Source organism: Penicillium roqueforti (assembly GCF_015533775.1).
Source record: "Penicillium roqueforti strain LCP96 04111 chromosome Unknown scaffold_04, whole genome shotgun sequence".
NCBI classification, from domain to species: domain Eukaryota; kingdom Fungi; phylum Ascomycota; class Eurotiomycetes; order Eurotiales; family Aspergillaceae; genus Penicillium; species Penicillium roqueforti.
In genome coordinates this window covers 525,665-540,013 of record NW_024067568.1, presented here as the reverse complement: position 1 = coordinate 540,013, position 14,349 = coordinate 525,665, and the positions used below count along the sequence as shown (strand labels likewise).

General features: G+C 50.4%; 5 protein-coding genes across 5 annotated transcripts; 2 read left to right on the top strand and 3 right to left on the bottom strand.

Moving 5' to 3' along the window:
- Nucleotides 1-364: 364 nt before the first annotated feature.
- Nucleotides 365-2,450, top strand: LCP9604111_3037 (uncharacterized protein; the record flags this gene model as incomplete). The annotated part of the gene is made up of 4 exons (XM_039070581.1): nt 365-1,112; nt 1,171-1,487; nt 1,544-1,659; nt 1,712-2,450. 4 exons carry the CDS (start codon nt 365-367, stop codon nt 2,448-2,450), a joined length of 1,920 nt encoding a protein of 639 aa, XP_038930992.1.
- Nucleotides 2,451-4,194: 1,744 nt separating this feature from the next.
- On the bottom strand, nt 4,195-5,240 carry LCP9604111_3036 (acetate uptake transporter family protein; the record flags this gene model as incomplete). The annotated part of the gene is made up of 3 exons (XM_039070580.1): nt 4,195-4,518; nt 4,578-4,749; nt 4,825-5,240. The coding sequence occupies 3 exons, from the start codon at nt 5,238-5,240 to the stop codon at nt 4,195-4,197; spliced, it is 912 nt and encodes a 303-aa protein (XP_038930991.1).
- Nucleotides 5,241-8,319: 3,079 nt separating this feature from the next.
- On the bottom strand, nt 8,320-9,429 carry LCP9604111_3035 (alkene reductase; the record flags this gene model as incomplete). The annotated part of the gene is made up of 1 exon (XM_039070579.1): nt 8,320-9,429. The coding sequence occupies one exon, from the start codon at nt 9,427-9,429 to the stop codon at nt 8,320-8,322; it is 1,110 nt and encodes a 369-aa protein (XP_038930990.1).
- Nucleotides 9,430-9,994: 565 nt separating this feature from the next.
- LCP9604111_3034 (uncharacterized protein) lies at nt 9,995-12,923 on the bottom strand (the record flags this gene model as incomplete). Its single annotated transcript, XM_039070578.1, has 5 exons — nt 9,995-10,219; nt 10,274-12,405; nt 12,464-12,762; nt 12,820-12,859; nt 12,914-12,923. 5 exons carry the CDS (start codon nt 12,921-12,923, stop codon nt 9,995-9,997), a joined length of 2,706 nt encoding a protein of 901 aa, XP_038930989.1.
- Nucleotides 12,924-13,093: 170 nt separating this feature from the next.
- Nucleotides 13,094-14,067, top strand: LCP9604111_3033 (uncharacterized protein; the record flags this gene model as incomplete). The annotated part of the gene is made up of 2 exons (XM_039070577.1): nt 13,094-13,555; nt 13,621-14,067. The coding sequence occupies 2 exons, from the start codon at nt 13,094-13,096 to the stop codon at nt 14,065-14,067; spliced, it is 909 nt and encodes a 302-aa protein (XP_038930988.1).
- Between the last annotated feature and the right edge of the window lie 282 nt (nt 14,068-14,349).

Below are 14,349 nucleotides of genomic sequence, written 5' to 3'. Positions count from 1 at the left end.
CCACATGACCTTAAAAAGAACAAGCTCGGTGAATATAACCCCATATTCTCAAGGTCAAGTGGATATTGGAACATGCGACTGGTGTAGACTTGTAGTCCTCGAAAGGGGCGGAAAAGAACAAACAAACGAATCGTAAATCCCCCTAAATCCTTTAAATCCTCTAAACCCCTTAAATCATCTAAATCAAACCTGTCAATTTCCACTAGAACTCTTAGCGGGGCCAGTGATTCGTTCTGCAATGTGAAGAATCCAAAATTCCTGTGATTTCTACCCCGCCGGTCCGGAAAGGAAGTTTGTCCTCCTCTTAACCTCCAGGTCTCCCTCCTCCTACATAGGTAATGCCTCGAACGTCTAATTAAGCTCGATGGATGCCAAGGACCTTTTACCGGGTTACGAGCAGACCTTGCCCGTGCTGTCTCGGCCATCGGCTGCGGCTTGGGCGGCCGATCCGATCCACTCCCCCTATGCAGCTCCCATCCACTTCGATCCCAATATACACCCTATACAGACCATGGCCTCAACACCAGCTCCTACACCAGCTCCTGCACCAGCTCCTCCCCCACCCAAGGCGTCTAGTCGGAAAACAACCACCAGAGTACGCAAACCCCGCAAAGCCGACAATGCATCTACGGGGAAATCGACTTTGTTCTGGGTCAACAGTGATCAACAAACGGCAGCGGCAGGCACAACGGATGAGACCTTGAAGCGGATTCGGTCCCATGTCATGTCCGAACATAATCGCAAGAAGCGAATGGGGAACGGGGAGCAGTCCAATAAAAGCAAATGGAAGAACTCGCCTTGTCAGCCGACGACGACGACGAACACCGGGGCACTGGATACCGCTGGGCCTGTCGGTTCGTGTATTGGTTCGTCTGTCAACTTGTCTAGCAGTCAAATCTCAGATGAACAAGAGCTAGAACAGGTCGAGGAGCTTGTGACATCAACAGCCGTGGGATACCCTGCTATGCAAGCCGCATCATGGAATGACTCTGGCTTTGGTGGGGCGGTGGCCTATCCCTCTGCATGGTCTTACCTGGGACAGGGAGCTAATGATCCTTTTCATACTGGACATACACATCTCACAGATAGAATGATGCGACATTTGCGAGTCTGTGAGTGTTTACACCCCGATCCTGATATGGTCGAGCTCGTATACTGACACGGGTATAGTCCTCTGGGATCTGACACAAGAAGCGCATCCATTGCAAACGCGGTATAAACCCAAGTTGCAGGCTCATTGGGCGTCCTTGATCCAACGCGACCCGGCCATTCTGCATGCGACAATTTGCATGGCTACTTCCAATGATGCTATGCGTGCAGGCGAGCTACCCATCCGAGATCCGAATCAAAAGCGGAGTCAGTTGGTGATCGACACGTTCCACCACCGTGGCGAGACTATTCGGCTGGTCAACGAGGGCCTGTCAGACCCGGTCAAGGCTTCTAGCGATGTTCTGATTGCTGCAGTTTCTACCTTGTTGACAATTGAAGTGAGTATATTCTGCGCACCAAGCTTGCGATTACTAAAGCTTATACATGATTGTAGATCGCGTCGGGGAATCCCGATTACCTCAAAATCCATCTTGCAGGTTTGCGACAGATGATCGCACTACGGAAGAACTTTGACGATGTCCCTTCAGACGTGCGGTTCCAGATCTCATGGTTCGTATCCTCCTTCATGATTAGCTGCAAGGCTTGCTAACCTCGCAATTAGGACTGATATCCGAGTTGCTTGCATGGCTCACGCCAAGCCTATATTCCCCTTTGTCCGCTACACTCGCCCAGCGCGACTCTCTCTCATTCCACCCAACGACGACGTAGCATTACTTTCCACCCGCCTTTTCCCTCTACTCAAAATACCAGGCATCTTCGGCGAACCCATGGCACAGATCGTATATGATCTCCTCGAACTATCCTGGTATGCAGAATGGATCAAAGGCAACACCGGCTACAAAGAGTTTAACGAGGAGACCGAGGACTATTTCAACACAGAAGTGCTGCACGTAGAATACCAACTACACACAGATCGATACACCATGACAGGCCAAGTAAAGGGCGACAACTCCATCGAGGGCTGCACCCGTCTCGCTTTACTGCTATTCCACAACAGCGCTATCTGGAACTTCTATCCAATGATCGGCCAGTTACTGCCCAAGCCAATCCAGGCTCTGCGCATTGCCCTCGAGGCGACCATCCCGTCAGGCTTATTCGCGCTCTGTCGCGACCTGCTCCTCTGGCAGCTTTTCATGGGCGCGGCTTGCAGTCTAACCCTGCCGTCAGAGCGGGCCTTTTTTGTATCTGAACTGGCCAATGCTGCACGGCTGCAGGGAATCCACTCTTGGCAGGAGGCCCGTTCTATCTTGCTGGGCTTTTTCTATGTCGATCGCATTCACCTGCCTATGCTTCGTCAGATCTGGGATGAGTGTCAACTGCTGGTAGAATCGCCAGTATGAACCTGGCTACATGGCTCTGCCGTAATAGATCGAACCCATCCAAGTCGGTTATATACAACCGCTTCCATCCAGTATATTCCAGGCTCCGGACTTCTCGCTATCTACGCATGAGTGAAGATATAATGTATATATTCTATTTCCAATGATTCACGACTACTCCTCTCCAAACAGCTACAGCCCATCTATCTACTACTCCGTACCTAATTGACCACTTCTTCAACCCTGGAACTAAATGTACATGCTATGCCAGGTTTGTTCCTACCCAATCCCTCCAGCTCATATATCCTCCCAACCTCAAAACAGCCAAGCCACCAAGCCAAGCCAAGCACACAATTCCGATCAAACCCGACATACTACATCCATTCCCGGCGTTGAAACCGCCCATCAGTCCACAAACCCAACCTCGGCATCCCGAAATCCGAAAAATCTCCGGCACTCCCTAGGCTCGACGAAGCTGATACGCTGTAGAAACCGCCCGCCGAACGTGCACCGAACTTCAGCCGGGCAAAGATCGGCTTAGACTCGGCGATGCGCGATTTTCGATACAATATAGAAAGGCAGCTCTTCCTAGATTGCTTGGCCCTTTGTGGCTTTGGTTGCGTGATTTTTTTTTTCCCGATATCATTTCATTTCCCGCTTTATTGCGTACCTTTTTTTTTTCTCGCGATTCCAACCGATTCCAACCAGATGTACGTATACTTCCTGCGAAAAGGAGGTATGTAGGAGAATGTTATGCGACATATCTATACATGATCTGATGTAGTTGCGTCAACCGGTGTGAATTAGAATCCTACATTCTTGGCTTATGCTTATTGTCAACTTCAAGGTGGCAAGTCGTGCAGACCGAGAAATTTCCGAATGATATCAGACATCTCCACTCTCGGGTGGCTTGATCCCTGGGCATGAGAGGGAGAGGTCCGAGGTAAATAGGCCCTAAAAGACTCATTTCGGCGGTATCTATATACTCCCGTGTCCCCCTGGCACCTTTTTCCCCTGTTTCATTCTCCCGTCTGTTGAAACAAAATTTTTTTTGGCCCATACTATAGGATATTGGGATTTCGTCTTCAATCCTCGTTCACCTTCAATGTATATCCTTACATGAATCTTATACTAGGCTATGGATGGCTTGTCAGCCTCTTGGCCTTCCTAGGTCGGGGTGCTTGACTAGCCAGACATGCTTGGATGATTGGTGGCAGGTGTTTTCTTGCGCAGAATGTTACTATCTGATGAGGGTATACAATGTCTCAAGCCCAACAACAGCATGTCTGCGATACAACCCGGACAACAGCAAGCACTGGTGTGAATTCGACTTCACCTAGTAGCCTAAGGACAACAATCTACAAGATGAAGGAAGGTATTGTGAACAATGTCGATGATTTAATTACTGAGTCACAAGAAACTCGCAGGTAAAAGAGACTAAATACAGCAAGGAAAAAAAGCAGAAAGCACAAGAAATCACCTCGGTGCTCCTCGAAAAATTACAAACAGCATCAATCGACTCGGACAAAAGATTTTTTTGCAACTGCACTAGTGCAGAATCATCGATCATCCATGCACACAACAGTCACAGGCGAACAGACAGGCCTCCAAACCGGAACACAATCGACAACTCGATGAGAACGCGGCGGATGGAATCTCAGTCTATCGCCTACACATACAACGCTGGGTATCAAAAAACATTACAAATCACCAAAGCGGACACTTCGCATCCCGGCTGTTTTTCCGATGAGAAAAAGGAAATCGCTTATGCGAGCTCACGGTCGGTCTTTCCACGGCGAACACGGCCAGTGGGAGACCAGGGGAAGTGAGCGACGGGAATGATGAAGAAGCTGTTGCTGTTATCAGCAAGACCAGCCAGGGCGTTGTACCAGGCCGAGAAAGCAGCCAGGAAGCCGAAGAATCCACCGGCCATCTGGACGTTGGTGTTGGGGCTGCCGTCGGGACTGCGCTGCAGGTAGGCGATGCCGAGCAGGAGGAAGGTCAGGTCCAGGGTGAAGAACAGCATGAAGAAGGCGACGGTGGACTTGAGGGTGCAGAACAACATGATGGTGGTGAAGATGAACCAGCCCTGTTACATTGTCAGCGGGATGATTTCTTGCACATGTCTTGTGAAGAAGGAACACTTACCAGCAGGAAGAGACCCATGGAGTCATAGAACTTGGAAGGGTCACTGCTTGACTCGCCGAGAGCCTCACCAATCTCGAACCCACCAGGGGTCAAGACGATAGCGAACGCGATCCAGAAACCACCGTAGGAGGACAGAGCGGTGGCACCAAAGGTGTTTCCGACAGCCATTTCCCTAGTAAAGAAGCGCGTATTAGTCGCAGATCTCATGTCAGGGGAACCTCAGGCCGAGGCCACGGAAGCTACATACCACATGCCAGAGAGCAGCTGAACAAGACCACCGTAAGCAAAAGCAAGACCGACCACAATGTTGGGGCTGGAGATATCCAGGGTGCCCATGTTGATGGCGCTCAGGACGAAAGTAGTAAGGGCGAAAGCGCACAGGCCGAGAGGAGCCGGATTGGCGAATTTGCGGCCTTCGACGGGCTTGTACAGACCGGGCTGGAACTCACCACCGAAGGGAGGCAGGGATCGTTCGTTGTTGTTGACTTGGGCCAGGGGTCCGTAGCCGAAGCGCGCGGCCGCTTGTGCTACCTGGTGCTCTTCGACGGACATCTGAGGCTGCATGGGGGCGCCGTTCTGGCCAGAGCTGATCTGGGGAGAGGGAGGAGAGGGACCCGCATCCTTCTCCAATGCGGCATGGTCCATTGTTTGAGTGGCAGACATAATGAATCTGATTCGTTAAAAAGAGGAAGGTAAAAGAGGTAGGCCGTTATGTAAAGCCGTATCACACGTTATAGGTATAGGGGTATATGAGATTGAAGCACAGCACTGCTGGGCTAGAGATATAGAACAATGAAGCTGGGGAAGAGAAAGGAAACCGGGGAAGGAAGCTGGGGAAGGGGAAGAGAACTATTATACTCTCTCCAATTGGAGTGAATGCAAAAAAAGCAGATTTGAAAAAAACTGGGAAGCGATGGTGGAACCAAACTTACCAGGTATTTTGGTATTTCGGTAATATTACAATGATTTGCAGACCCGTTTTTAAGGCTCCACTTATGGACCGGTTCCACGGTTGATAAGAGTCTGGTCGAGTGTGCTAAAGTGGAGAAAAGAGGAAAAAAAGATGAGATGGGAGGGGAATGTCTCATATAATTATACAGAATATAACTATCCAACTCCTATTGTTTTGAATCGCTTCACAGGGGCAAAAAAACGAACTATATCAAATCAGCCATGCAGGGACGGCACGGAGGAATGGGGGGAGGACCGTTCACAGGTTAGGTAATTGGCAGGTAAGGATCCATGGATGAAAGGAAGAACTAGCCCGGGGAAGAAAGTGGGGAGATGGGATATCCGGGGAACGAAGTTATCATTGGAGGGAGAATAAACGAGGGTTTGCTGACTTGCCTGACTCCAATGCTTGGCTTACCTGATGCATAATTCCATAAGCTTATGTACCCCGTGGACGTTAGCATCCGGAGTGCGTTCCAGTAATTCTTATGCTGTAGGTCCCATGGTAGCAGTTGTATAGACGGAAATTTACTGGACTCTGGAGATATTAATCTTTCTATCATGTAGAGTCCAGTCCACTCTATTCCGGATGGAGAGTATTGATTTACTCCGTACATCGTGCATATGTACAGTACTTTAGTGCAAATGAAAATCAAAGCAAGCAACAGGTAGCAGATACTTGCTGATAGTGGCTGAGCCGGTGGTAAATCCCGGTATCGAGTACACCGAGCCGAGACTGCGTCATGACCTCGGTATAATTGTGGAATGTATTTTGCCTCATACCAATTGTTGCCCATGTGACGGATTATATGATTCAATCATTATTCTGCATTCGCCGTGGATGTACGGAGTAGACCCTTAGGGGTTACGCACTAATGAATTCATAGTAAGATATAGTCACCTTGGTAAGCTGTGGTCGTTATACACCATACTCTGTATCTTTCTTAATATTATTGTCCTCTCTTCTATCCATTGTTCTCCACTTAGCGCGGGTCTCGCATAATATGCCCCCTCTTGCCCCTTTTTTGAGACCGAAGCATGATACACATATCATACCCACTAGCCACGGATGATGTACCAGACATCGCATGCTGTCATTCACATTCAGTTTAAGAATTGTGCTTCTCAAGTCTCAGGGTAATAGACAATATGCCATATCCAGGTTGACCTATTAAATAAAGATATAGCCGAACCAGTCTGCCCTCTTCCCGTGTTCCCTTGTCCGGGGGGAACCTAGATCGGCGTACTACCTAGTACGCTCGAGCCTCTTCTTTATTTTTCTTTTCTTTCGTAAGCTTGTCATGTGCCAGAAAGTACCCCGTAGAAAGTGCAAGCGAGTTAAGCTTCAGCTCCACACTGATTTACGGCTAATTATGGTGGACGTATCAGCCGTGCTCCATACGGAGGTTCTGTGCTCCGTACGGCGTACGCCGTACCAACTTGAGATTCGGCCCGGGTCAGAGATTTCCGCTGGATTCAGGACTAATGTGCTCCGTACAAATGGAGTATACAATAATAGCCATCTTTTTCTTATTGCTTCCATGTTGATATCGTGCCAAGGACCTGGATTCTTTTTTTTCAGCTTCACTAATACATACCGGGCAACAGCCTGGAGTTGTGGCGTACGCCAAGTAATAATAATAAACAACAACACACACACGCCACAGATTACCTGCAGGGTGCTATGTATGTACTCCATAAGTCAATGCGACGTTAATCCTCTTGGCCAAGTGGCCCTTTAACTTCCCCCCCTTAAAGAGTTTATAGCTTATCTTCATGTTGGATCGTGCCTTTTTTGTTTATGAGACATGAGTGGAAACTGTGCAATCATTGCTAATTCTTCCTGTTTCCTGGTAATTTGATCCATTCCTCTGATCCAGACCTGATCCGAGCGCAAACTCTGCTATCAAAGGTGGCACCATACACCTGGGCATCTTATATTCTTCCTGACCAATAATAGCCACCTCGTTTAACCTTTCCCCATGTCATCATGCACAGATCAATAATTGGCCATATGGGGATGCTCCGGACCAATTTCAGTCCAGCTACCTCCCCCTAATTCGAGATACAAATGCCCCGGGGACTTGGCGTGACTAAAGAGCATAGTGCTGCACATCGAAATACGAGCTTCCATAGTGCAGGATATACATTACTCATAGAACATACGATGTTGCTTGGCGAATGGCGTTCGTCTTTTTCCCCACATTTTCGTTCATCTGATCTGATCCCCCACAAAAACCATTACATACCTACCCCAAGACGTGTAGAATCCACGGTTATGGGCTACCAACGTGTCGATTTACCCTCGGCTTGGATTTTTCGGCTCGGCGGACCGGAACATTTTCTCGGCTTTTCCAAAGTGGTGTTTGTCTCCGTGCCAAGTCGGAGGAACACACGTTTTGGTAAAACCGGCTTGTGGGGAAATCCTTTAGGTTTAACATAATCACGGAATACGGAGTAACTAACTACCGAGCTCTGCTTACAAGGTGCATACGCTTCCTGTATATACTGCATTTCCCCCGCTTTTTTTTTATGAGGGCTCAGGTTCGCATGTTTTGCAAAGTCACGTGTTGGTACTCGTGCAAGTTCCAATTTGCTTTTGATTAGGAGACTCATGTTGAGCCAACCTACTCTAAGAAATGGGAATCTGGTATCTCGGCACCAACACAGCCTGGAGTGAATTTGATTATGTTCAAGCACTAATATATATATGCTAGGTCCTCTAGGGCTGTTATAAGTCTAGCTCTATACATCCAATGATTTACACAACCATCGCTAAACAATCAGGACATCAAGCCGCCGCCTCAATGGCCTTCTGGAACTCAGCACTGAACGCATAATCAGTGTATCCCTTAGGGTCCTTAGGCACATAGAAAGTGGCCCTATCATATGGCACAAACGGAATGCCATTCTGAACCCGGAACGGCAAGTCCGGGTTCGAAATAAACGGCCGCCCAATGCCAACAATAGCATCATAATCCGCATACTCAACATCAACCGCCCGAACCGCCGACTCAGCGTCATACCCACCAGCAAAAATAACAGGCGAAGCCTTCCCATAAGCCCGCAGGAAGAAATCCAACCGATCCGTAGCATCAACATCAGCACCCCCCGCAATTCTCGACTCCACCAAATGCACATAAGCAAGTCCCAGCTTAGCCGCCTGCACCGCCAGATACTCAAACTGCGGCTTCGGATCCTTCATGCGCATCCCCTGGAACGTACTCCACGGACTAAACCGAATCCCCGTGCGATCAGCACCAACGGCCTCAACAACAGCGCGCGAGACCTCAAGCGCGAACCTCGCCCGACCCTGCACACTACCTCCCCACGCATCCGTGCGCGTATTGCAGATATCCTGCGTAAACTGATCAATCAAATACCCGTTCGCGGCGTGAATCTCCACACCGTCAAAGCCCGCCGCAACGGCATTGCGCGCCGCCTGCGCATAGTCCGCGATCCAGGCGTAGATTTCGGTCTCCGAGAGCGCGCGCGGTGTGGGCGCGTCCGCGCTCACGGCCGTCGCGCTACTCGAGACGAGATCGTATCCGCCCTCCGCTTGTAGGAGCTGCGGGTTGGCTGGCCGGCCTACCGCCCACAGCTGGACGTAGATGTAGCTGCCTTTGGCGTGCACGGCGTCCGTGACTTCTTTCCAGGCTGCGATCTGCGCGTCGTTGTAGATGCCGGGTGCGTTGGCGTACCCGCCGGCCCGGGCGGAGATCGTGGTGGCTTCGGTTATTAGCAGCGTGCCTGGGACGGACGCGCGCTGGGCGTAGTAGTCTTTCATGATGGGGAGGGGGACGTGGTTGTCGGAGGCGCGGTAGCGGGTCATGGGTGCCATGGCGATGCGGTTGGCGAGCTCCATGCGGCCGACGTGGAGGGGAGTGAAGAGTTTGGTCATTTTGGGATATATATTGTATATATTGTATTTGATTTCAACTGGGGGTTAGAATACATTTTGGGTGAATGGCCGTGGTTTTATATCTTGCATTTGATCGAAGTATCAGTATTCCCTTGCTTCGCAGAACTTCCAAGGGTCTCCACTTGGATTAACAAGCAATAAACTTAAGTGTCCGAGACCATAACGTCTTTGAACATGAGACCGAGCAAGTCTCACTCTCACTAGTCGCGATAGGAGCAAGTGGGCATGTCTGATTTGTTATTGTCCCGGTGGCACCACTGCCCGACAGGGGTGCAATTAATAATACACTGCAGAGTTGCCCACCTATGTGTATAATGTAGAATAGCAGATCATCAAGAATTGGAGATTCTCGCCGTTTCTTTGACATTCAATGGTAGCTGAAAGTAACAAGAAGGAGCTACCTATGCACTCGATCACATCGGGAGTTGTACAGGTGAAAATATCGCCAAACGCCATCCTCTGGCGCAGCCATGGACTATTCATTGCACAAAAAATGATTCCTGGTATCATAACGGATGAATAAAAAGACAACAAAAAAATGACATCATCGCTCCAGGCGATCAACGGTGGCTTCGAGCTGTGCGTTGAATGCTCGGATTTGATTTAAGAGACCGCCTTGTGCTCCAGGAGCCCGGGAACTCACGTCGGCGACGGTGCGGAGCATGTATTCGAGATCTGTAGAAGAATCCGCAGCAGAAGCAGCACGTTGCTTGTTGCGGTCGAGGGCCAATTCAAGGCTGTGAAGGGAATTGCTGATCGTGGATCGTGACTAGGAACTATTGTTAGTAATGCTATCGTCAGGACTGTTAGGGAACGTTCTCACCGAGTTGGCCTTCTCCTGTTCAATGTGTCTGCTGCGCACCGCATCCATCTGCAAAGCTATGTTCTCGCGTTCTCGGCGGACCCGGTATAGATGACTCCGTAGATCCATCATCTCCCGCTTAGTCTTCTTCAATTGCACACCAAGCACAAAATTGCTATCGAGTATCCCGCTTAGGTCCATGAGGCGGCTCTCAAGCTCCGAGCCAAATACTTCGACGGCTTTTCTCTTGCGCGACCACTCCGCACGTCGCGTGGTATTTTGTTCGTTCGCAATCCCATCCTTGAGTGTATTTAGTGTTTTCTCTAGAGTCTCACGGCAGATCTGGCTCAATACATCGGCCGGGTTGACACCGCCGCGGTTGGGTATCTTGGCCTTCTGATGCGTGGTGAGTTCATCGGCGGATTCTTCTTCATCTCCAGACCCGTCGGCCGTAGATGTTGCGCCACCTAGAGAATTGACATTGGCGAGACGGTAAACGGTGACCGGGACTGTTTCTCCACGAGGCGCTCGAGTCTTGCGACGAGGCTGTTCTTGTGTAGGCTCAGGCTCGGGTTGGTATTCTGTCTCGGGTTCAGGTTCGGGCTCCAGTGCAAGCTTAGCCTTCTTTGCAGGTCTGCCGCGCTGTGGCTTGGGTGCTGCAGATTCCGCCTCAGGCTCCGGCTGGTCTTCTGCCACACGCTCGGGCTCAGGCTCCATCGCACGATTGGCCTTCTTTCCGGGCCTACCACGTTGAGTCTTAGGTACTGCAGAATCCATTTCGGGCTCGGGCTGCTCTTCTGTGGCAGGTTCAAGCTCCAGCTCCGTTGCATGATTAGCCTTCTTTCCAGGCCTGCCACGTTGGGGCTTGGATACTGCTGATTCCGCTTCGGGCTCGGGCTCAGGTTCGGCTATGTGTTTGGTCTTTTTCCCGGGTCGGCCACGAGATTTAGGTGCCACAGATTCTGGCCCTGCCTCTGGCTGGTCTGCTGCCACAGGTTCAGGTTCAGGCTCGGGGTCAGCTTCAGCCATGCGTTTCGATTTCTTCCCAGGGGGGGCTGCAGAATTTATCTCTGCTTCTGCCTGGTCTGCTGCCGCAGGTTCAGGCTCGGTTTCAGGGTCAGTTTCAGCTGCGCGCTTCGCTTTCTTCCCAGGTCTACCACGCTGTGGCTTGGGCACAGCAGGTTCTACCACAGGTTCCGGTTGGTCATTCTTTTGTGATGTTGGTTTGCGACCCGGCCCCGAAGAGGACTCCGCGACATCTAGTATAGGTCCAGGTGAGATCTTCTCAGTCTCGACCGCTTCAATGGTCTTCTTGTTGAGCAAGGGTCTTCCACGAGGCCGTTTAGCCTTTGGGGCTCCCTCAAATTGGGCTACCGCGGGCTCATCCCGGGTCTCGGTTGCTGGCTCCTGCACAGAGGCTTCAACGTGCAGTTCTGGAGTCTTATTCGCGGTAGATTGATGCTGCTGAGCCTGTTTCATCTCCGTAGAAGACAATTGAGACGTCTGGCTGTCTTCCTCTGGTACATTATCTTTGGGTGGTGAAACATGCTCAGTCATGTCAACATCACCCTCAATAGTCGGCGCATGGCTAGCTTCAAGAGCTTCGGCGGGGCTACCACGCGGTGATAAGGCTTTTGTTGCAGATTGATCTGTCTGAACAATTGGAGAAGCAGTTTCTGGGGTAGCCTGTTGATTCGTCTTGATTATTTCGATTCGTTCCTCGACCCGTGGTGTGCTATGTCGTTTCTCGCGTAGTTGTTTTGTGTTTTCAGGCTGCTCGGCCTGGCCTTTAGGCGATGAAAGTGGCGCTTGTGGTTCTGCAGCTTGTTCAGGCGCCGTAGGGCTAGACACTGAAGTTGTGCCTTGGGCTAGGTGCTCTTCAGCGGCTGATGTTGTTGGTTCCGCGCTATTGGTCCCCTCTTCTATCGGGGGTTGAGCTTCGACTAAGGTCTCCGGAATGGGTAAGACGAGAGGCTGTGGAGAAACCTCCTTGGGAATTTCCGATGGAGGAGGTGTATCTGTATCTGGATGTTCCTGGATGTGGCTTGTTTGAGACTCTGTGCTATCATTGTGATCAACAGACTGTGCATCGCCATTCCTAGATCGCCCGCCATTCGAACGAGAAGGAGTATCTTCTGATCCGTTAGTAGAACCTTAGTAATCATTAGCGCATATTCCTAGCATAGCACACCAGCCTAGTCCTTAACATACTGATCTTTCTCCTCTTGTTACTTCGCGTTTGTTCAGGTCTATCGTCCGAGGAGGGTACGTCATATGCCGAGGGCCTTTCTGGGAGCTTGTTGCGCGCACTTCCCGGTGTGCGCTCAATTGCCGGGGCTTGCGATCCTGGTTGCGATACTTTTGACGGTCGTGGTGTTGTGTCCGGCGTGGTCTGTGTTCGCGGTGGATTCTGAGCTTCAGGGACAGTCGCAAGTGGTGCAGTCGCTGATAATCCGAGCGATGGGCTACCAAATGAGAACCCAAAATTGACCTCTCTTGCTTTGCGCGTCCTAAACGAGCAAGTCAGTTTCTGTTATGGTTCCGCGGGGTATAGACAAGGCGCGTACGCAGCTCCGCGCTGGCGCATTAGCTGCCGCTCCTCTCGCGCTGTCAATTGTTAGCAATTTCACACAAAGATAAGCACTTCACCGCAGCACATACAGGCTTCCATTTTGGAGGAACGGCGTCGAAAAGACGCGTCGTGTTGGTAGTTGAGGAGTAAAGACGGTCGGAGCCAAGGCTATCGGGGCCGATCCTTTTTTGTGCCGACTTCTCCGCGTTCTCAATCTTCAACTCTTCAGCTATTGCACATTCTTGGTTATTCTCGACAAGTATTTCCAAATGGGTTGGCTCTGGGGTGACAAAAATGACACTGTCCAAAAGCTCGATCCCGGGCTTCGTGACTACCTCGAACAGGAGAAGCCCGACAAATATGTGCCTGGTCCTAATGTGAAGCCGCCCTCCACGCCCGCGCAATCGCCCGAACCGTCCGATCCCTCGAAGCCCAAAGTTCCTGCAGCATCACTCTACCCAGATGGCCGTTACGCTTATCTGTGGAAAACCTACAAGCCGCCGATGGACCTTGAAGAACAACCCGGAGTCGGCGTGGCATCACGAGTGATTGAAAAGTACAAAGAGCGCGGCGACACAGTGCAACGAGCAGCAATGGAGAACTGTGCCTTGGAGCATGAAGCCCTGACATACTGCTTCCAGACCGGAAATTGGCGCAAGCAAATTGAAGCCCGGCTGACCATGTGCTCGGCGGAGAATGCCACCTTTTCGCGATGCTTCATGACCCAGACTGTGAGTTGGTGCTGGAACTCATAGCTTTCTCCATCATGTCGATTCTAATATGTTTCCTTAAACAGAAACTCCTCCAAGCACTCGGTTACGCATCTAGTTTCGAATATGACGCCGAAAAAGAAGAGCGTATTCAAATGCATGGCGACAAACTCTACCACCAGATGCTAGACTATGAAAAGCGAGTTGACGATGCGAAGGCCGCTGGAATCGCGCCACCGCCTATCACGTCGCTTTTCAACCCAGATAAGCCATCGCAAACCCCGGAAGTCGGCCTTGAGATTCCTGGAGGAGAGCCAATCCCAGCAGAGCTCAAACCGTCCAAGCCATTAGAGAAGCTCACACCCCATGAGCGAGAGTTAGAAATTCGGGCACACTACGCGCAGCGGGAGCAGCACAAGATGTATGCGGAGGAGGCTGCGCCCTTCATAAAGTCTCAAGAGGATGCTCGACAGAAGCGACAGGAGAGAGCTGTAAGCTGGTTTGGAGAGAGACTCGGAAAGTGGCTGTCGTAGAGTCTGGTGCTTGTACTTACTATTCTGCTTTGAAAAATGGCGACTTGGAGAGGCGTTGGGGTTGCTTTGCATTGTATAGTTAGCTCTTTTCTACTCCGTATAGACCAATAAATAGTCTTTGAGACTGATTACGTTCACGTTCCTCTAACTTTGATATCTGTTTCAAATGCTGCTCCTAGTGCTTACCTCTAGGGCTGGATATCTACTTCTCCGTACTCCGATTCAAATCATAAACATTTCTAATAAATAGCCATTGTAACATAATCTAATAGATATAATAAC